This window comes from Acanthisitta chloris, unplaced genomic scaffold (assembly GCF_000695815.1).
Source record: "Acanthisitta chloris isolate BGI_N310 unplaced genomic scaffold, ASM69581v1 scaffold3299, whole genome shotgun sequence".
In the NCBI taxonomy this organism is placed as follows: Eukaryota; Metazoa; Chordata; class Aves; order Passeriformes; family Acanthisittidae; genus Acanthisitta; species Acanthisitta chloris.
Genome location: NW_008692994.1, coordinates 42,841 through 64,305, shown reverse-complemented (window position 1 = coordinate 64,305; position 21,465 = coordinate 42,841). Strand labels below are relative to the sequence as shown.

The following is a 21,465-nucleotide window of genomic DNA, read 5'->3' as shown; positions in this document are numbered from 1 at the left end:
AAGACATAAAAGAAATGGCAAAATACACCATCAAGAGAAGGCAACCGGTATCTGCAGCACAAATCTGCTTATAACCCTCTCAAAACTGCTCTTCGTCAAGTCTTTGGTAACTGGTTTTCACCTTCCCAGATAGATTTGTTCAGCAACTCTACTTTGCATTTCTTTAATGTTTCTTTCAGGAGAGGTTTTTAGAAGCACCTGGAATACGTCAGACCTGGAGAAGAAAGTAACTGACTGTGTTTTAATTCTCCACTTTGTAAGCAAAGTCCTAGATTCACAGAACAAGTGCTTGCAAAGGACATCTATCAATTTAGGAGATTAGCAAAGCTTGTTTACAGAAAACCTGCAAAGATCAAAATCACAGAAAAACAAATCTTTCCCTGTGTTGTCATGAGTATAAAAAAAAGGATGGAAAATGTTTTTAAAATTCCAGATTCTTGCCATTTTAGATCATAGAATCAATTGGGTTGGAAGAGACCTCAAAGATCACTGAGATGGTCAGTAACTCAGTAATTTTCTGAATTCTCTTCACAATGGAACTAGTTAAGTTTCCCTTAGTAGTTGCACTTGCTTAGCATCCCTGTGTATAACTTCCAAACCTTTAGGGACTGTATTTGTTTCGGCACTGCTCCAAAGCTGCTCCTCACCATGCTGGATGCTGCATGTGATTAACAAAATATGAAGCCACATCCTGGAGATCTCCTATCAATTAAGACAGCGGATGGGCTGTACAAGCAGAGTAACTGGGAAGGTTAGCAGAACTGCACCCTGGACAGCTCTATGTGTATTCAAAAACAACCGAAAATGACCTCTCCAATTTATTGCTGATGGGTTTTGGTGTTTTGTGTTGGTTTTTCTTTTTGGTTTTTTTTTTTTTTTAATGGTGGTTTCGCTTTTATCTTATTGACCTAAGAACTGAGACATCTGAATTCAACTTTTCCCTCTGCAACATTAGGAAAATAAGGAATTTTTTTGTTTCTTCATTCCCTAGGTGTAAAAAATGGGAAAGGTAGTATTTCCAAATCTGGCAGAGGCATTATCCATCAGAGCATTTAGCTCAGCTGCACAGGACTCATCCCTGTATACTCCTCCCTCTCTCCTTTACTATAGCACAGAACAGAGAGACAATAGTTTCTTGACATCTTTCCCCCACCCTCCATCTACATTCGGAAGCTCAGACAGAATCTCTTACTAAGTTTTACATTTATCTCTTTATCCTTTGCTTTCTGACTATCCCTTGGTGCCCAGATACAATTCTGGTGGCAATTAAAGCAAATTGCAGCACACAACTTCGAATTATAGTTGATAAAAATCTGGCACCTCACCTGCCACACTAGGGCTGAACACCTTCCCCTGAGGAAGCTGCAGCTATGTTAAAAGGAGCTCCAAATACCAAGATAGGAAATTCCGCAGGAACTATTATTAGCTCCTGTTTATACTGTCATTTTTCTTATCAGTAGGAGATTATTTATACAGAGCCCAACCCAAGTGCTTCTTGTTTATCTTGTTACAGACACCATTAAAAAAGTTTCTATAAAAAGCAGCTCCTGTTTTTAGGACCAGCACTAATAAGTGTTATGCTAAGTTTTTGCTTCTTATCAATCATTCCTTTATTTTCAAGTCACCATTTAATACCCTGTTACTATTTTCCAACCTACTCTCTCCTCTCAGTACACCAAGCACCCCTGGAGAATGACTTCCAGGGTTAATTTTTCCTGGCAGATTCATTATCTAAGTGACTTTTAAAGTTTCTGGTAATTTTATAAAGTCTAAGAGAGCCTAAAAAATTGTTCTACTGCAACAGCTAACTTTAACCTTCTGCCCTGTGTTCCTCTCTCACGCATTCTCCCTCTCCATCACTTCACTTGTGCTACAGCAGAAAAAGCAAAAGGAAAAGCTGTTTACTGATACAGACCTGCTCAGTAGGACTGTAGCTGGTGTAGGAATGTGGATTCTCTAAGTGCTTTGCAATATTAGAATTAAGATGTGAAAAAGGAGAACTATATTTCTGAATGAAATCCTAAGTGGTTTGAAGAATTAGCAGAATAAGGTAAAATGGAAGTTTCAAAGGGCTGAAGTTGCAGTAGAGGTTTCTGCACCACACATTACAGAATGGGGATAAATACAGTTGTAACACACACTCTCTGATGAGCTAATTAATGATCTGCAATCTGAAGACACACAAATACATTGGTTTAGCTCACATTTCTCACCTGTATATCCAATCTGGCCAACTTCAAACCCAGCCATAAGTAAGGAAGCCAAGTTTTAGGTTCCTGAAGGTCTAATACCACTCCTCAGATGCACTACTGGACCTTCACCCTCTCCGTGCCATTCTCCCCTCACATTATACACTGAGAATATTTTAGAGTAGTAAAGAAATTGGTAGAGATTGAAAGGAGGAAGTTGTCAGCAGGAGCAGCCAAGCCAAGCCACTCTCCTCCTGGACAGAGCCAGCCATAAATTTTGCATTTCTTTCTTGCCTCTTCCTGGGGCAGAAGAGATGCACACTAAAAGCTAATTTATCTACTTTCATCTTGTATAAGTAACTGTTTACAAAACAGCTTTACCACTAATACTAAGCCTGTAAATACTGAGATGGTACATTTGGGATCATATATTCCGCAAAGCATTGCCTCTGTCTATACAAACCGTTTTTTTACTGAACCAAAAGTGGTTTCCAAGCATTCCTTGGGAGTATCTGAACGGCAAGGGATGTTGGAGACATCTGAGGAATACACAAGTCAACTAGCACTCATCAGGCCTAAGACAATCTGGAAGTGAGAGCCCTGGGACACTTGCTCTCTGCTCTGCATCTCTGCCCTGAGCTATTTCAGTCACTCCTCACCACACTGTGCTTTTGAGAGGAAGCTGATGTTTCTCCCTGGTAGTGCTGAGCACACTCTTTAATCTGGTCCTTTCAAACATCTTTCTGAGACTGACTATTTCTTTCAGATAAGCCATAACTATGTACTTAGTAGTGGCACGTAAGTACTACACATCTGCTTGCACAGGGCTGAGGGCTATATTTAAAAGGAATCAGCTCCCACAGACCTTCCCACCAAGCACATGGAGGATGACACAGATCAGCTGCAAAGATCTACCTGGTTTCCCATTGATTTGGCTTGAAAAGAAGGTAATTACACAGCACCATCAGCTCAGTCCTTGTTCTGTACCACTGACTGCCTCAGGAGACATCTTGTAATATTTCTCTGATCACTGTTGAGCACTTTCTGGATTCCCCTCATGTTAGGCAGGAGGGTTGAGTGGGCTGGGTGTGAAATTTAGTCAACCATGTCTGAAGTGGATGGTGCCATTTACTCACAGGAGGAAACAATGAGAGCTCCCAAAGGCTAAACACCAAGTTCATGCCAATTGAAATCCAAGAAAGTAGGTTGAGAAGCAAAGGAGCATTTTTCCCCTCTGTGCATTACTTCTCTTGCAAGGGAAGCTAGTCTGACTTGCTGGTAGACATAAAGGATGTTATAGAGAGGTTAATTCAGAGGTGGGTTATTCCAGGACTGTACTGAGGAAGAAAAGGAGGAGACCAACACACTAACACCCAAAATTTCAGAGCTGAGGTACAGTTTAAGCACCCAGACTTAGCATTTAATTTTTGAAGTACTAGTGCTAACATCTGATAGAGCTAATAATGTCCCTTACATTTACACCAATTGCCGATCCCAGGATTTTCCAGATGAAACTGAAACCAGGAAAGGACAAGTAATTTTGGCCAAGATCACAGAGAAGAGTTGGACATGTGGAAGGAATTCCAGGCTCCGTAGCTCAAGCACCTGTTTCTGTCTTCCTACCTGAACCGTCAGCATGTCTGCAAACCCAAAGCTACCAGACAGGTGGGTTCCTGGAACATTTCAAATACTGGAAATATCATAAAAGAACAACTTCCCTCCTGCTGGTTTGGCTTTTCCAGTCATCAAGGAACCTTCAGATTATCTATTTCAAGCTCTTTATTCAAGCCTGGGTTAAAAAATTTAATAAATGTTAGAGGTGTGACATGGGACTAAGCTACCTGGATTTTGTTATCAAGCCTTCATCCTAAGACATAAAGGGGGTGGAGCATGTCCTAGGAAGGGAAGGAAGCTGGAAAAGGGGCTGGAGCAGCAGGAGCAGCTGAGGGAGCTGTGGGGGCTCATCCTGGAGGAAAGGAGGTTCAGAGGAACCTTCTGCTCTCTGCAACTCCTTGACAGGAGGTGCAGCCAGGTGAGGTCAGGCTCTGCTCCCAAGGAACAAGGGACAGGATGAGAGGGAACAGCCTCAAGCTGTGCCAGGGAAAGTTCAGGCTGGATATTGGGAACAGCTCCTCCACTGAAAGGGTTGTCCAGCCCTGGCACAGGCTGCCCAGGGCAGGGGTAGAGTCACCATCCTTGGAGGGAATTTAAAGCTGTGTGGATGTGGCACTTGGGGACATGGTTAGTGGCAGCCTTGGCAGTGCTGGGGGAATAGTTGGACTCGTTCTTGGAGGGCTTTTCCAGCCTAAATGATTCTGGGATTCTAAAGATACTATACCAGCTCTTCTGCTCCAGACAAGTCTCTAAAGGACAATTAATAGCACTTCACCCATGGAGGAGCAGTAAGACGTCACTACTCTTTGTGCAAAGCTCTGGAAACACCCAAGGAAGAAGTGCTACCACTGCAGTGTGTTCAGAGAGTGTGTGACAGAGAGAAGGCTCAGGGCAGAGGCCACAAAGAGAATTACTGCTCCTTCTAGGTAAAATCTGAGCTACTCTAGTCATCCCCTCAACCTCCCACCTCATTTTCACTAATTGTGACTCAAAGACAAGTGATGCACAAAACCTCCAACTCTCAGAATCTGACTCCTGGATGAAGTGACAGCAGCTATAGCTGTGTTTCCTGACTATTCATATACTTTTCATAACATAAATATACATTTTATCTCTCTCTCTCTACACACAGAGATGCAGATACATATCTATTTGCTGCACTCAACAAACAATTTAAGAATTAAGGAAAACTGTTTTCATTTTAAGATAAGAACTTTGGGCTTATTTTAATGCTGCAAAATAAAATCTGCTAGCACAAGCCACAGGGGAAAAAAAAAAGAAAAAAAAGAAAAAGTGATTCACTGGGGAAGTTCCATGATGTGCAGGACAATGGGTCTTAAATCAAAGGCATACATTATCATGACTAAGCTGACAGATCTGCACTGCAATGCAGAAAGCCAAGCAATATTCCAACATCTGCACTGTGCTCAGAGAGGCAGTTAGACACAGTTTCCCAAAATGAAGAAAGGACTCCCCGAGCTCTTACCTGTTACCTGTGCAACAACTGCTTGGGAAATTCTCCGATTGGCTAGGAAGGCTTTGATTTCCTCCTTTATCACACTGCTGTCCCTCCTACCAAAACAAACAACAGAACACACAAAAAGAGGGACAGACCAAAGTGCACTTTGAAGATGGAAAACGGCTTTAGTTTCTCTGTTTAGGGGACAAGGAGTGGGGAAGGTTGGCATTAAAATAGTCCAAGTGCCTCACCGGTGGACACTTCTTTTAACAAGTGTCACGTTTGATCAAAGTACCTTAGCAGGAGAATGGATGACTCATGTCCTATATAATTCATATTAGGTGCAGCACTGCCATATGGAATGTACGAAGTTTCATTACACAGGGATGAATAAATCTCTCATACCAGCATAAAAACCTCACCCATAAAAACAAGGCACAAAAATAAAAACTAAAGGCTAGCAGGGGCTGATGGTTACTTACCCAATGAACATACACACACAAACCTCCTCCAGCCTTTCAAGGAAAAGGCACAAGGGAGAAAATATTTTACAACCTCTGTCCCCCCACCTCTTCTTCCTTAGCTCACAGCTTGCACTGAATGAAGTCTTTGTGTGATTTTTACAATGTGTGCACAGATAGTTCAGAGGGGCTAAAACTGCTAAAAAGAAAACAATTTGGAGGTTGCACAGACTCCTCTTCCTCCCTCCCTTCCTGAGAAGGGCAGACAATTCCTTTACTAGGCTTTACTATTTGATCATATTTGATCTCCCCTCCTGCCCCACCAGCATTCAAAACAGATCCAAGCTTGCAAATGTAAATGCAAATAAATGTTATGTTGGGGGTTCAGTTTTACTTCTGTACCCAACACTCATCTTCCTTGTGTCTGTGAATAAAAGTGATTTCAGTTTAAATAAGCACTAAAAGCATTACCTGAGACTTACTGCACAGGAACCCAAAACTCAAAAGGAATGATTAAACCTCAGCCATGGGAACTTGGCATACTGCTGTACTCACCACCACCCACTCTGCAGCCAACAGTAAACGAGGCTGATCAGCTTTTCCTGCTGCTCATCTCTAATCCTTTCCCCTGAAAGCCACACCTTTCTCTGAAATCTCCAAACTGCTTCAAGCATATTTCCACCCTGGAGCTTTTGGACCCTAGTTCTCTCATAGGTACCTTGTGAATGTTGCAATTTTTGGAGAAAAAAAAAGACATTCCAACATTATGACCAAAATTGTTTTGTGACATTTGGCCTTTCCTCTTATTTCTTTTTGCTCTCAAGGCCACTGACTCTGACTTTCATCCTCAGGAGTATAATCCCCTCCTTTCATCTTTGCCATAATGCTGAGAAGGAAGCTGCTAGAAGTAAAGGAAGGTCAGGCTGGGGAAAAAAACCCAACTGGCTCTCACTGAAGACTTCTGCTTCATTATTTGTATTTTCTTATACCATTCTGCAGCCTGTGCAAATCCCAGGGAGAGTCAACCCCTGCCACAAACTATGAACAGATAACAAACATGCTCTGCAGATTCCAGTGGAAAGCATTAATCATTCCAAGTAGGATTCCCTACTCCCTCTAAATATGGAGGAATTACAATGGATATGAAGTAGTGGAGGAAGAGTCATGTGAACTGACACTAGGTCAGAATCCTTCTGAATAAAGGTGAGGTGGAACATGAATGCTCTAACATCAATCCCAGCTTTTGATACAGCATGGGAAAAACTATTTCAACAGTCAAACCGACTGTGGGATACCTACACAGGGCCAGGGGCTGCCTACACAAGGCTGAGAGGTAGGTGAGAGGTTCTGAAATAGTGACCACTGGGGAACTAGCAGGGAACAGCTGCCTAAAGAAGCTCCTGCTCTCATGATAATCATCACAGAATCCTGACAGAATGGTCTGGGTTGGAATGGACCTTTAAAGGCCATCTAGTCCAACCCCCTGTAATGATCAGGCACATCTTCAACTAGATCATGCAGCTGAGAGCCCCATCCAACCTGACCTTGAATGTTTCCAGGGATGGAGCATCCACCACCTCTCCAGGCAACCTGTACCCGTGTCTTACCACCCCATAATCCCTATCACTCCTACAGCAGTCCTCCAACACACATTTCTTCTGAAACACTTCTCCTCAAACTTTTTACAAAGACTTCTACTAACCTCATCAGTTCCTCCACTTTGTCATCAATGTCCAAGTCCTCTTCAGAAGCTTCAAAGCTGTAGGACCTCTGAGCCAAGCTGTTTGCCAGCGGGTAGCGGGTGGGCGACATCTTCCCATTGAATGCAGACAACCTCTCGTTACTCTCCCTCCCATTCTGATTAGTAGTGCAAGGCTGTGGGGAGGTGTCGTAACTGTTGCTCGGTGATGGGGACATCCCAGAGTGTTGGGTCTGTGTTGAAGCTGTGGCTGTAGAGGAAGATGCTGGGACATTGTTGGTACTGTTGCTGTAGGAACCACCTCCATAGCTAGACCTTCTTCCAAACTTGTCACTATGCTCTTGATCAAGACGATCCAAGGTTTCCAGCGCGTGGAGGATTTCATGCCTGGTCATTCCCGTTCGTCTGAGGCGCTGAAGCAGGTCTATCTGCTCTATGGTAAATCTTGGTTCGTCTGTGTAGTGAGACATGGTTTCCAGCAGACTGAAAATAAGGCAAAATGTAAAAGCAAATCAGGTCAACAGTTCTCTGTGGCACATGGAAAGTACCTCACACGGGTAGCTTACAAGAAACCTTCCAGCATCTGAAGGGGCCTACAAGGAAGCTGGAGAGGGACTCTTTGTTAGAAACTGAAGTGACAGGACAAGGAGCAATGAGTATAAATTGAAAGAAGGGAAATTTAGAATAGATATGAGGAAGTTTTTTACTGTTAGGGTGGTGAGACACCAGAACAGGTTGCCCCGGGAGGTTGTGGATGCCCCAACCCTGGCAGCGTTCAAAGCCAGATTGGATAAAGCCTTGAGCAATCTGGTCTGGTGGGAGGTGTCCCTGCCCAGGGCAGGGGGTTGGGACTAGATGATCTTGAAGGTCGATTCCAACACCTTAACATTCTATGATACATGCAGGAAAGGTCCATTCTGGTCCAGAACTGTAAGTCACACACATGTCAGAGCTGACAGCCCAACAGATCACCTCCAAACAAGCCCAGAAGGCAACTTCTCACCAATGTCAGTCTCACTACACAGCAGAAGAACTTATTTGCTCTGGAGTGCTCGAACAGCATTTCTCTATTCTACTGGCATTTCCTACACCCACACTAACCCTGCAGTTAGTACCCTTTGGCTTTTGATAAACCACTGCTACAGGGACAGAGGTTGCTCAGTAATTAAGGCTGAACCTTGATTTCAGACAAAATTTTATCCAGTGCTGAGTATCCACCAGACAGAATTCCCAGACTCCAAAACTGTTAGGTCGAGGCCAGAGGGTGAGTTTTTCTGGAGACGTTTTAACCAGTTACGACACGAGATTCATGAATCTCAACTCTTTTGAATCTTAAGTACAAAGAGTTGAAGTTGCCCTAACTTTTGTTGTTACCTTCAAAAAAAGAAGATAAAAACAGAGCTAGCGGAAATTCTAGTGGCCTGTAGGACCCAAGTTGATTTGACTGAAGTTCCATTTCTGAACCTGCATTTCTGAAGTTGAGAACTCTTGAACCTGGAATGTTGTCATAGATCTCCTGCCCTGACAAGGAAAGTGCAGCACATCCAATTACTCCTGAGCTTTCATTTAAAGGAATAAGTCTTCAGCCTTTTCTCCTCCAAAGGGAACCTTCTCATGTAATTCAATCATCACGGTGGCTCATCGAAAGCATTTTTAACTCCTGAACTTCCCAGGGTGCCACAACAATGAATGTGTATTTGCTGCAAAGCTCAGAAATGGAACTGAAAAAAAAAATCACAATATGCTACCTAAATCTCTTTTCCTTCTCCTTGCAATAGATCCAAATTTCACACAAATTACAAGATCACCTCCTTCAGAACACTAGATCTTGAGAAGAAGGGATGGCAGATGGAGGGCAGGCAGAACTTGGCAAGGAGAACAAGGCATTTTCCATCCTTCTCGTGAATCTTCTTATGAGTCAAGGGTTTATTACAATTCCTGCAGGAGAGCAGGGTGAAGAGATCACTCAAACTCCAGGAGACATGACAGAGCTAATGTACAATCCCTACAAGCCAGAACAATGCAGCCTCAGGAAAGTCAAGTTAAGAATCCCAAGGACCCTGTGAAAGCCAAAAGAAGGATGATGGCTGTCAAACTTATGCTAGACCTTCGAGAGACAGGGCTGACTATGCCTCCCCACAGATTTTGAAGATGACTTCTCATATCCATTTCTGCTCTGGCACAGAGAAGTTCCCAACAGTAGTCATAGGCTGACTAGAGATCTGTAGTACGGAGGTGACTAAGTGGCTTTGGGACTGAAGAACACCAAGAACTGACTTGCTTAGCAGAGCTGGAGCTAGACTGTAGCTGCACAGACAAGGCGCTCCAAAGTCAGGATGCACAAATCCACAAAAATGGCATCTGCAGCCTGGGAAATACAGAAGCGAGAAGCTGTCCCTATCCTTGCCCTCATCAAGCAACTACCGAGTCTCTTTCCTTGTTTCAACAGTGTATACGCGGGAGAAGGAAGCAGAACAAGGAGAGGGGATGACTCCCATCCAAGAAAATGACTCTGTGAGAAGACAGACAGATTACAGCCACATAAGTGCTTCAGTCCAACAGGAATATGCTGTCCTCTGGACAATTGATTGCTGAAAATGTACAAGGCCTTTAAAATTCCACAAGACAAGCACCCAGATTATTCCACTAAAAGGAGGGCACGGCAGGCAATGCGGCAGCAGACTAACAACTGACTGGAATTGTAACAGCTGAAATTTGGAAGTCACATCTCAGACTGAGCCGTTCCGAGCTTGACAAGGAGCATTTGGAAACAGACATTGTGTTCTAGGTTTGGCCTCTGCGTTGGGGGAGGAAGGGCTGCTTGACCCTTTTCTCCAAGCTTTGGGAAAAGTGTCACACTGACTCACCACTGCCTGCAAGGCCCCTGTGACAGCTCCAACTAGCACAGTTTTCAAATAGAAAATCTCTTTACACATCTGGTCTTGAGGTGGTTTTCACTAGATATGCCAACTCGTCTTTCCTTAGAGATAACCCTGGTTTGGGTATTTCTTACCTGTATTTCTAACGTCACCATTTCCTGGATCATTTACCTGTCAACACCAAGTTTCATGTGCTGAAGTGCTTTGTTGAACTGGAGAATTTAATGAATCAGAACCTCCAGTCCAGAATTACCTGTACTCAAAATTCCTACTTGACCGACTCTTCAATGTTTAATGCCAGAAAATAATTCATTTATTTAGTTTAATCTCCCATTTGCCACAGATCTAGAAACTCAAAACTTTTGTACTTCTAGCCCCATGAACCAAAACTTCACATCTGAAAACCTTGACTTTCCAGGCGGCTTCAAAAATATCCGGCAACACAGAGCTTATTTCATAGAATCACAGGGTCATAGAACGGTTTGGATTGAAGAGACCTTAAAGACAATCTAGTTCCAACCCCCTGCTATGAGCAGGGACACCTTCCACTACCCCAGGTTGCTCTGAACCCCATCCAACCTGGCTGTGAACACTTCTAGGGATGGGGCAGCCACAGCCTCTCTGGGCAACCTGTGCCAGTGGCACATCACCCTCCTGCAGCAGTTGGTGGCCATGGCCAGTGATTCTCTTTAAAATGTGGGTGTGATTCCTAATTTGTCTCAAGTGCCAGGGCTCAGCTTCTAGATCTGAGTTCTCAGGCCAAATTAATCTCCTTTAGTGAATTACACATAATCATTTAGTGAATCCTAAGTATCCTTTAGTGAATTACAGCTAATGAACTGCAGTGTTCTCAGATGCGAGAGCAGTGGTTGACCTTCTGTTGCACAGGGCTCTGTGTGGGAAAGTGCTCTGGCCTCAATTTGTCCCACTTTGATGCAGCAGAGACTGCTGGGCATGTGCAGGAATTTCAATTCACAGAGATGCAAAGGCTGCTGGACAAGGCCATCCTCTGCCCCAAGTATGAGATATTCAATGATTTCACAGAATTGGTCAGGTTGGAGGGGACTACAGTAGGTCATCTGGTCCAATTTCCCTGCTCAAGCAGGGCCATCCCAGAGCACACAGCACAGGATTGCATCCAGACAGTTCTGGAATACCTCCAGTGAGGGACACTCCACACCCTCCCTGGGCAACCTGTTTCAGCGCTCGGTCACTGCACAGCAAGTAAGTTCTTCCTCAAGTTCAGCTGGAACTCCTGGGCATCAGTTTCTGCCTGTTGCCTTTTAACACAATCCCCAGAAAAACTTCAGCAATTTGAAAAAAAACCAACCTAAAAATCAATGATTTGTCTGTCTGTCCATGCAAAGGATTCTTCCAGTCCTCCATCCATTTTAGATAACTTCTGGGTAGTTTTTCCAATGTTTAAAAGATAAGGACAGCAAAATCAGAGTATCTCCCTGCTGGTCTCACTAATGTCATATACACATGTCCAAACTGCATTGGTTATACTTCCATACTCAGTGTATATTGCATCTGGCATACTCATTGGTCTACTTGATTTGGAACTCCTAATCACATCTTCACATGCTTTTCTACACAACCATGAGATGCAGAAATAATGCTTCTGAGAGAGTTTTGTGTATTGAAAGCAACTGCAGAAACTTGGAATTTTCCATTAAAATCTCCAAACAAATATTGCAAAACATGGTATTATTGAACAAGTTCCAACATTGCCAACTATCTCCAACTTTTTAATGAATAACTACAGCAACATTATTTAGAACTGTTACTCCACTTCAGTTATTTTCCCTTTTAAAAATATTTTAATAAACTTACCCTGTTTAAAGATCAATTTACAAAGCAGTTAAGTAAATCAGCCATTTTAGAATCATCATAATTTCATTCACCTCATTAATGAATGGATATTCTCCACCAGTTCATCCCCCCACACTGCTGTAAGAGCCTCTTATCCTCCTGCACTCCTCTGGCTACCTGTAATTTAATTTGCTTCACTTCACCCTCTTTTCCTTGTGAAATACAATCAACTGCAAAAGGAACAAGAACTAAAAGAATATAGGGACAAGCAGAATGATTGGAAGGTGCAGGAGAAAATAAAGATGGCAAATACTTTTCCTGACAACACAGACCATGGACCAACTTCTTTGCTGTAGGCAAACTTTGCTGCCAGTGTAGCAAAATCTTCACTACACTAGTAGAGCTTAGTGTATAATCACGTTTTATCTGCTGATCAATTAGCAAAAGCCTCACTAGTCACAATGGGCTGTCAAATTTCCTTGGGGAGACACCTGAAAAAGAGAGGCAATCAAGGAAGGCCATGCATTTTTCTCCCTGAAGTTTTGCAAGCAAGACCTCTGCAAAGTACTAATTCAGCTCACAACTAAAATTGACCAATTCTTTAACAACTGAATCTTGCCCTTAAAATGAAGTTGATTTATGTCCTGACAGAAAAAACAGAAGTAGTCTAAAGTATCAAACTTATTTACATTCCTTACATTAAGTTGGCAGTCACACCCTGAGGAAGATGGTCCAATTCCACTCAGTGTCTCTTGCCAGCTCTAAAGCATGAAAGCATGTATCTCCAGTGGCTCACCCAAAAGGAATCTGAGGTATCTGAGTATCAGATTGAAGGGCAAACTATAAGGACCTAAATAAAAGAGAATTTATTTTCCCTCCCAAATCCATAGATACAAAAATCCAGCAGGACTCAACCAGCCAGATGCAGCATCATTCCTTCCCTTCTAAAGGGACTTTCTGGAGTGAAAGTTGTTTAGGGGTATAACTGCTCTCACCATCGTTTTTTTTCAGTTTCCCTTGTCATATCACAAAAATGTATTTAACCTATTCTTTTTTTAATTAATTTTGCCCTTTAGATATGGAGCTCTCTCCCCACTTTGACAGCCCTGACCTCGAGTGGGGTACATGGCCATTTACAGAGGTGTTCTTTTCCCTTATCTTGCAGCATCTCACAGAAAAGTAGGGAAAAACACATCAAGGGTTTCTCACCTACTCTCATAGCCCAAGCCCACGCAGACACAAGAATCATTTACCCAGCACTTAACTTTCTAGGTGATGGAACACAGCAGAACAATCCCATAAAAACAGCTACGAGCTCAGTCCATGTCCAATTGAACTTGCAGAAGTTCAAAGCAATTCAATTACCCGTTTGGGAATAAGGCCAGACACCAGCCTTAACACCTCTAACACTTGAGAAAATGGCTCTGGACTCTTTAATGATCACAAGAAATCATTTTTTCCACTCTTCTACTCACTGTAGACGAGCAGGAAGTACTCTAGCATCACTGAGGAGACGCTCTACTGCAGAGGTCCTTCTCCAATTCCCATTAAAAATCACAGCTTTATCTAATAAGCAAAGCTCAAGGCTTACAAAACCAGTTGTGCTTTTTGATATAAGACCTGTATTTGATATAATCTGCATAATATGGATGTGGGCAAGAGCCAAAGTGTTCAGAACAGGATCCTAAGTCTGGTAATTAGTTTAAGAATGATTCTGATAAAGTCCCATCAACTGTGGAAAACAGGATGGGGAGAGATGCCAACATCTACCTTTGTTTGACATATGGCACATAGTGCTGGTCCAGGGTAGGACCCCAATAGCAGTATGTTGCCCTATTCACAGGACATCCAGGATTTGTCATCTTATCTTCTATAGCACCAGCATCTTTGCAACATAACATGCACTTTCTTGGTGTCATTGAACGCCAACTTGACCTTCAAATGGAAGAGCAAAATCCCAAAGGCAAAGTTCTAGCTTTTCAGCTGAAGTATTTTACCTTAAAGTATAGAGATAAAAAATTACTTCCTACAACTAGTTAACTACGTATATGTTTTAACTATCTCAGTCTCTCACAGCTAGAAGTCTTTAACTTGCCAGTTTTTTCCTGTGTGTATGTGCATATCTGAAATACAGTGGATGTAGATGTCCCCCTGATATTAACAACACAGAGCAGAGATTTCAGCTGCCCTGGCTTTGCGTGCCCCAATCCCAAACCATGCACTGGTGTATGGAGCCTTCCTCCATGTGACTGGGCTGCTGTTTCCCTTCTACATGAGGTCTCTGATCAAGGCAGCAAGCAAAAATAGGTACTAAGGACGGCCCTGCTGTTTCCAAACCAATATAATTTGCTTACCAACCAGTCTGATACTCAACCACCTAATTCCCATGAAGTACTGCCCCAGATGCTTCCTATCACAACCAGTGGCTACAAAGAAGCTCCACTCCCAGTTGCTCAGTCTGTTAATTTTCTAGCTAAGCTCTATGTTATGCAATCTTGTTTCTCTCTCCATACATATTTACAAGATGCAAGGACCCAAGCAAACTTTCATTCAGTCCTCCTTCCTTTTCTATATAGGACCACAGAATGGTTTGGGTTAGAATGGACCTTACAGCTCATCTAGTTCCAAGCCCATGCCATGAGCAGGGATGCCACTCACTGATCAGTTTGTTCAAGGCCCCATCCAACCTGGCCTTATGTCTCACCCACCTTTATCCACCCCAAAGGATGCTGCTGGTACTTATAAGATGCTCAGAGGAAGGACTTACATTGAGCAAGAGCTGTTCCACTGACAGAGCTGCTGAGATGCATCACAAAATACACAGCACACACTGTGCACACATGTTCAGAGGCAAAGACTGTGACCCTTCCCATCAGCTCTAAGGCACTACTGGAAGAAAATTGGGATACTTAGGGCATAACACTATTCAGTCTTCTGAAATTCAGGCTTTGGCCTTTTCTGTTTTGACTGAACAAATGAATCTCCTTTAATTCAGAGGGTGGTGAGGCACTGGCACAGGTTGCCCAGAGAAGCTGAGGCTGCCCCATCCCTGGAAGTGTTCACAGCCAGGTTGGATAGGGCTTGGAACATCCTGATCTAGTGAGTGGTGTGTATCCCTGCCCATGGCAGGGGGGTTGGAGCTAGATGACCTTTCAGGTCTCTTCCTTCAAACCATTCAGTGATTCTATGATTCACAGCCAACATAAATATTTCAGCACCACCCAAAGCTTTGCACCATATTAAGCAAATCTGCCTTCAAAACAGAAGTCGATGCTATGAATTCTGGGGCGCAACAGAGGATTAAGGATCTGACTCATCTGAGCCAACACTTATGCTTAGCAGTTGCAACTCCAGGATTTTCAGTGGAGTTGTACCAGTTTGCAAAAGAGAGAGAGAGAGAGAGAGAGAGGAAAAAAACCTTAGGGCTGAAGTGCTCATCATGTCAAGGAACAGAGAGCCATCCTTACCCACACGTTAGCATAATTATCTCCTGCAGTTGCATTTCTGGGTTCTGATTTTCAACAAGGACTGTACTCCCATTCATCCTGATTCCCAAACAAAATGTAATTCTTGTAATGACTGCTCTCATCCCAGGGAAACGAAAGCCTCACACTGCAGCAAGGAGGGAAATCAGGCTCTGAGCTGATGTGTCAAGGTTCAACGTCACCAGGTCTGCTTAGGAATGCAAAACATCAGCTCCGGAATGCGGAACATTGCCGTTCACTTTCGATCAAAACGGTGACAATTAATAAGAGCAGTCTGAAACTTCTGAAAATAAATCCAGTGTAATCAAACACTCACTGCTACACAAATTAGAAAAGGCAAGCTCAGAGCAGAATATAAACACATCATTTCTTCAGGAGGCTTTGAGTTCTCAGCTTGCTAAACTCAGAGTGACTACTTCTACACAAGCTGCTCTTCCACTCAGTCTCTGAAATTCTCTGCTGATAAAATACTTTTACTGGGTGCTGGCACACTGGCAGTGAGCAAACCCCAGCAGCTCTTCCACTGATTCTACTTGAGTAACTTTCTCTGCTTTACATCTTTGGGAAAGAGAGATTGATCTTACAAGGCAAAAATATAATATAAATGCCAATTATTGTCATAATCCAAGTCTTACAAAAGGGACTGACCTCTGACTAAGCACGGGGCTTGCAGCCAGATACTTCCGCATTCTACTCAAGGCACAGACTGATTCACACTGACACCTTATCTGTCTAACCCTAACCTTCCCCACTTCCAAAATCTGGGTTTCCTGCTATTGTTGCAATTCTACAGTAACAAGGCAGGAATTCAAACTCTGAGGCTGGATTCAAGGGCAGAATGAGGGATCAGTACGACTAACAGAGAGAAAAGCTGTAGTGGCAGCTGAGTGTTGAACCAGGGCCCAAAGCCCAAACCTGTGCCAAGAGCAAGGAGGAGCTCTTGGATTCAGGAGCCAAAGACTAAACTTTGGGTATATAAGCTCTGTAACAGAATCAGGGCAGGACTTGTGTGCTTGAGTTACAGCAAATCCTACCAACACACCAAAATACTGCCCTTAACCCACACAAAGAAAGACAATAAAACTGAGATGTGGGCCTGCCCTAGACTCTAGACTGGCCTCATCCCTGGAAGTGTTCCAGGACAGGTTGGATGGGGCTTGGAGCAACCTGTTCTAAGGGAAGGCATCCCTACCCATGGCAGGGGACGGAATGAGATGAACTCTGAGATCCCTTCCAACCCAAACCATTCTGGGATTCCATGGGAAGTCACATATTTTCAGCTGTCAAGATTACAGGGTATTACAGGCTGTCTTCTGCCTTCTCCATTTCCCTTCAGAATTTGACCAATCTTTTATTAAAATCCAGACAGAATCTCAGAATTCTTCTCCATAAATTCTGCCAGCTGGAGTATCTGGAGTACTTGAAATAAATCCTTCCAGAAAAGATCCCTGTGATGCAGGGAAGTAAAACTACACTCATTGTTGTGACCAAGAGCTCCCAGAACAGTTCTGGTCTTCTGACCAGTCAAAACAACTTGTTTGAAGTCACACAGGCACTTTGAAGAAGGCAGACCAAGTGCCTGGCCAAACTTTGAGTGTTTTCTCACCACACATACAGCCATCCTACATGGTCCATCTATAGCATCAGCTATGACAAGGTGTGGGACAAGTTTCAAGCAATGCCATCACCAGGATTTCCACCACCTCTCTTCCACACGTGAAGAAAAAGAGAGATTCTGAAGTGTTTCAAGCACCTTCATTCTCCCTCAGGATCTATCAGCAACAGTAACAATCAACACGCTTTCTTAAAAGAGGAATTTGTTACTTCAGAAAACTAAAATCCCAATCCAGTATGTATCTGAACCTCACCTATCCCTATTTTTGTGCTTAACTACAAAGCAAATTATTTTCAATAGGAATACAGTCTGCAAGTGTAGTTTTACTGGCACAGCCTTAGTGAAGACAGAGATTACACTTGGAGAGTAACTCAAGAATAGATAACAGTGTCTCCTTGAAGAAAATAAATCACAATGGCAAAAACATGGGCTTTTGGTCACAGCTGCTTCCACAGTAGAGTTTTATTTTAGTTAAAAGCATTTCAGAAAGAAACACATGTCCTAATTAATGCTCTTAAAGCAACAAGCATCTCTTTGTTAACCCAGACCTTAACTGGGCAAATTTCGTCTTGCATGACATAGAGAAGACCCAGTTTACATTCTACACTACCAAGGCCACCACTAACCTATGTCCTGAAGTGCCACATGCACACGGTTTTTAAATCCCTCCAGGAATGGGGACTCCACCCCTGTCCTGGGCAGGCTGTGCCAGGTCTGGACAGCTCTTTTGGGGAAGAAATTTTTCCACTGAACAAGATTTTTTTTCTTAAGGTCCCTTTCAGAGTAGCTTAGCTGCCTGTGAAATCATGAATTAACTCATCCGGTTTATCTTTAAAACCAAAGGCTCAGACAGGACATTGTTTCAGTCAAGGAAGCTTAAAAAGCCAACTGAATACTCCTACAGTCACCAACCATTTACATGATACCTTGTCAATGAAGACAAAAAGAGAAAATTAGCTGAGTCCTCTTTCACCCAAGTTTAATTAACGTGTTTCGTGTCACATTTCAAGGACACTGGACAGTTACACAGCTCAGCCCTGCGGTGGCTTTCTCAGCCACTGTCTGCTCTTCAGCATGTGCTGACTTTGGTAGCGTTCACATACTCATTCCTTTCTTTCTGTTGTTTTCCCTAAATGATGACAAGGCTTCAATCTAGCCCTTTTCCACCTGCATTACTCACCCTGATTTTCTCTGCACTCAGCAGGCCTTTACTCACTCCCCAGACAGCCTTGTCACTGCTGGCAGTCAGGTTCACAAGCACCAGCCTGATAATCTCGGTAAACTTTAAGTGATGACGTTGAAACTGTCTAGTTCTATCAGAAATCATACTTTGAGAGATGCAACACATACTGATGGTCATAGCTCACTATTAACACAGATTAATTAATCAATAATGCCATGAGACTGTGAAGTACAAGTAATTGCTTCCATTACATTTATGGGGAACCCAACAGAGATATATTTGTGTTGGCTACAGAAGGACTTAGTTTCAGATAAATGACTAATTATAGTGAGACCAAAATCAAGAGTTCTGTGCTCACACCATGCCTCAAACTCTCCCTGAGTACTGACTCTTCTCCCACTGTGGGTAAAAATGAGTTAACTGTAGCCAGCTGACCACTTGGCTGCTCTGACAGTAGGAGTAACCAAACTACTCTCTTACCACTGCAATTTTAAAACTGTTCAATCTTAATCTTATTCAGTATTTAAGTAGAAACTTTTTAAGGCTCCTTTTTCTTCTTTCCCCTTCATGATCCCACTTACTCTTTTTTAAAGATATCTATGGTTTCATCTGGAAACTTTATACCTAAATGGGTCATCTTGGCCCATTTCCTCTAATTTAATACCCTCTAATCCCCTCCAAATAGGTTCACCCTAGTTTTCCCTCAGTCAAAAAGTATTCACCTCTGCTTCTATTGCATTCTCAATGACTGTGTTAACCACACATACACTGGAAGGAATAGAAGAAGCTGCTACTGCTCTGCTGGGAGGTGGCAGCTGACTAACAGGGCAGAAAACTGCACAGGGGCAGAATGTGACTGCAGTTGAGCTAAGGCACAAGAAATTCTAACTGTGTAATTCCCAGCTTGGAAATTTATGGGAAAAGTCTGACATGACGTTAAAGCGGTCAGACTGTCCTTGTGCTCGGAGCACAGAGCAGCTCTGAGATCACTCTGCGAACTCCGAATTACCACTGCAATAAAGATGCACAGGGCAACATGGCCTTCTTCCTGCTGTGAACTAGATCTTTCCAACTGAAAGTGGTGATTTTAATACTGAAATCCAACATACTTCCAGCTAAAAGGAAGAAGAGGAGGTGGCCCAGGGGACTGGCAAAACAGTCGGAAACCACCAGTTTTGAACAGAAGACTAAGCCACCAGCAATAGAAAATAACTAACTAATAGTTATATCAAGACGTCTTTTTGAAATCCCTTGGAGTTTGGTTTCCAACACAAAATCCCTGGCAGCCACTTTTGCTGTGATTCCCTCTACAGAAGTCTGTGACTGCACTGCCATTTGCACTAGGAAGGCCCATGCAAGGATAAATCTTCATCCTTGAAATAATCCATCTGGGAAAATGTGACCGCATTCACAGCAGCCCAGTTCCTTGCCAGCTGTTCTGCAGAGAGGGTTTCTCTTTCCAGTTCAGTCTGACAGAAGATACAATCAAAAGTCAAGAGGTCAAAGTACCTCAGGAATCTGATTGCTAGTAGACAATGGTCGTGCCTCTAACAGAGGTATGGGGAACAGAGACAGAGGACTGGGCAGGGAGAGATGAGTGACAGCACAGTGCAGGTCAAGCCTTTCCTTTCAGCCTGACAAGCTTCAGACTTGGAATTCATTTACTTATTTATTAAAGAAACTGTATGGATACCAATTACAGTGAAGATTCATGACAGAAATAATTTAAAAGAACAAAAAAATTGGCTCAAATTCAACAATGAGGTTTAGACTACTTCAATTCACACTGGTATTCAAGATACTTGGATTGCTTGAACCAACACATCTAATTCTAAGGTCAGGTGAGGTGCACCAGGTTTTCTGCCTTTGCCATACAATACTCAGTTGATGGTGTACTCATCCCTTTCACCAAGTCTCGAGTGGTGCTAAACTCTCTTGCACAGCTCTGGTATCCCTCTAGTATGTTCAATAGGTGTATGGAGATCTCTCTTTCAATACTAATTTTCCTCTGATCAAGACTGAGATTCTAAGAATTGTATGATGTTCCCTCTATTTCAATGACAGAAGACTACAAGTAGAAACAGTACATCAGTCAGATCAAGTGAGGAATTAAATGTTACTTTTCCCTGGTTTAAATATCTCCAGTTTTCACTATTCTGTGGCTGAAATGTCTTCCCTGATTTAAATGTTCCACCAAACCATCAAACTCTTCGATTCAGGCAACTGCTAATAATAATTTTAGCCATTTCTCTGCCCATTTTAAACAAATTAAGAGAAAAAGCTCCACCAAACAACTCTCAATTTTTGTGGATTCCTTTAGCTTGTACTTACACTACTGGAAAAGTTCTGAGCATACTTTACATGGGGATGGGACGTTATAAAGCCTCTTGAAGGTCTTCAGCGTTATTCACCATTCTGTAAGACACAAGGAAAAGATACAACAAGGTTACAGATGTCTAGGAAAGGCAAAGAGATTCAATCACATTATTCTGGATAATCTGTAACTAATCCAGACCAGCACAGACTCACATACTCCAGTGCACATGGTACATTCCTGAGGAGAAAGTTGCAGTCTGGTGGTGTAATCAGTCCAGAGACAAAAATTTAAATTACAATTGATTTCTTTTGGCCACAAGTAAATTAATCTATGCAATCATTTAGCCTTATGACAGTTACCTACCCTTTTAACTCACAAAAGCTATTAAAAGGATTATTTGGCTAACATCCGCAGAGAGCTCGGGAGACAGGTACTATGTTCTGAGAAGGAATGACCTAATGGAATTTTCTTTAGCTATCACTGCTGATGACTTTCTCCACAAACTAACATGGACTCAAAGTGCTTCAAAAGTCAAACTATTAACCAAACAGAAAAGCAGGATTTTATATCCAAGGAGATGTAAAAAGAGGTAGAGAGAATATTTACACTTGAGGCTGTGAGTGCATGTGAGCTGGGATAGAAAACACGTGGCTAGAGTAGCACAGGGATTTGCATGGGATAATCTCAATCTCCTCAACTCCATAAAGAGATGCCTGTAACATTGGCAACCACAGATTGCTATCCATGGA

General features: G+C 42.8%; 1 protein-coding gene across 3 annotated transcripts in view; it reads right to left on the bottom strand.

Annotated features, from left to right (window-relative positions):
- The window catches only part of HMBOX1 (homeobox containing 1), a 61,464-nt gene extending 40,648 nt beyond the window's left edge, over nucleotides 1–20,816 (bottom strand). For 2 of the 3 annotated variants that reach the window (XM_009082892.1, XM_009082893.1), the window contains exons 1-3: nucleotides 13,860–13,882; nucleotides 7,426–7,905; nucleotides 5,290–5,375 (exon numbers count right to left, since the gene is read on the bottom strand). In XM_009082892.1, coding sequence (XP_009081140.1) covers nucleotides 5,290–5,375; nucleotides 7,426–7,905; nucleotides 13,860–13,882 — 589 coding nt within the window. Of the gene's footprint in view, nucleotides 1–5,289; nucleotides 5,376–7,425; nucleotides 7,906–13,859; nucleotides 13,883–20,730 lie in introns of those variants that run through there. The other variant, XM_009082891.1, reaches the window with a different exon arrangement.
- Between the last annotated feature and the right edge of the window lie 649 nt (nucleotides 20,817–21,465).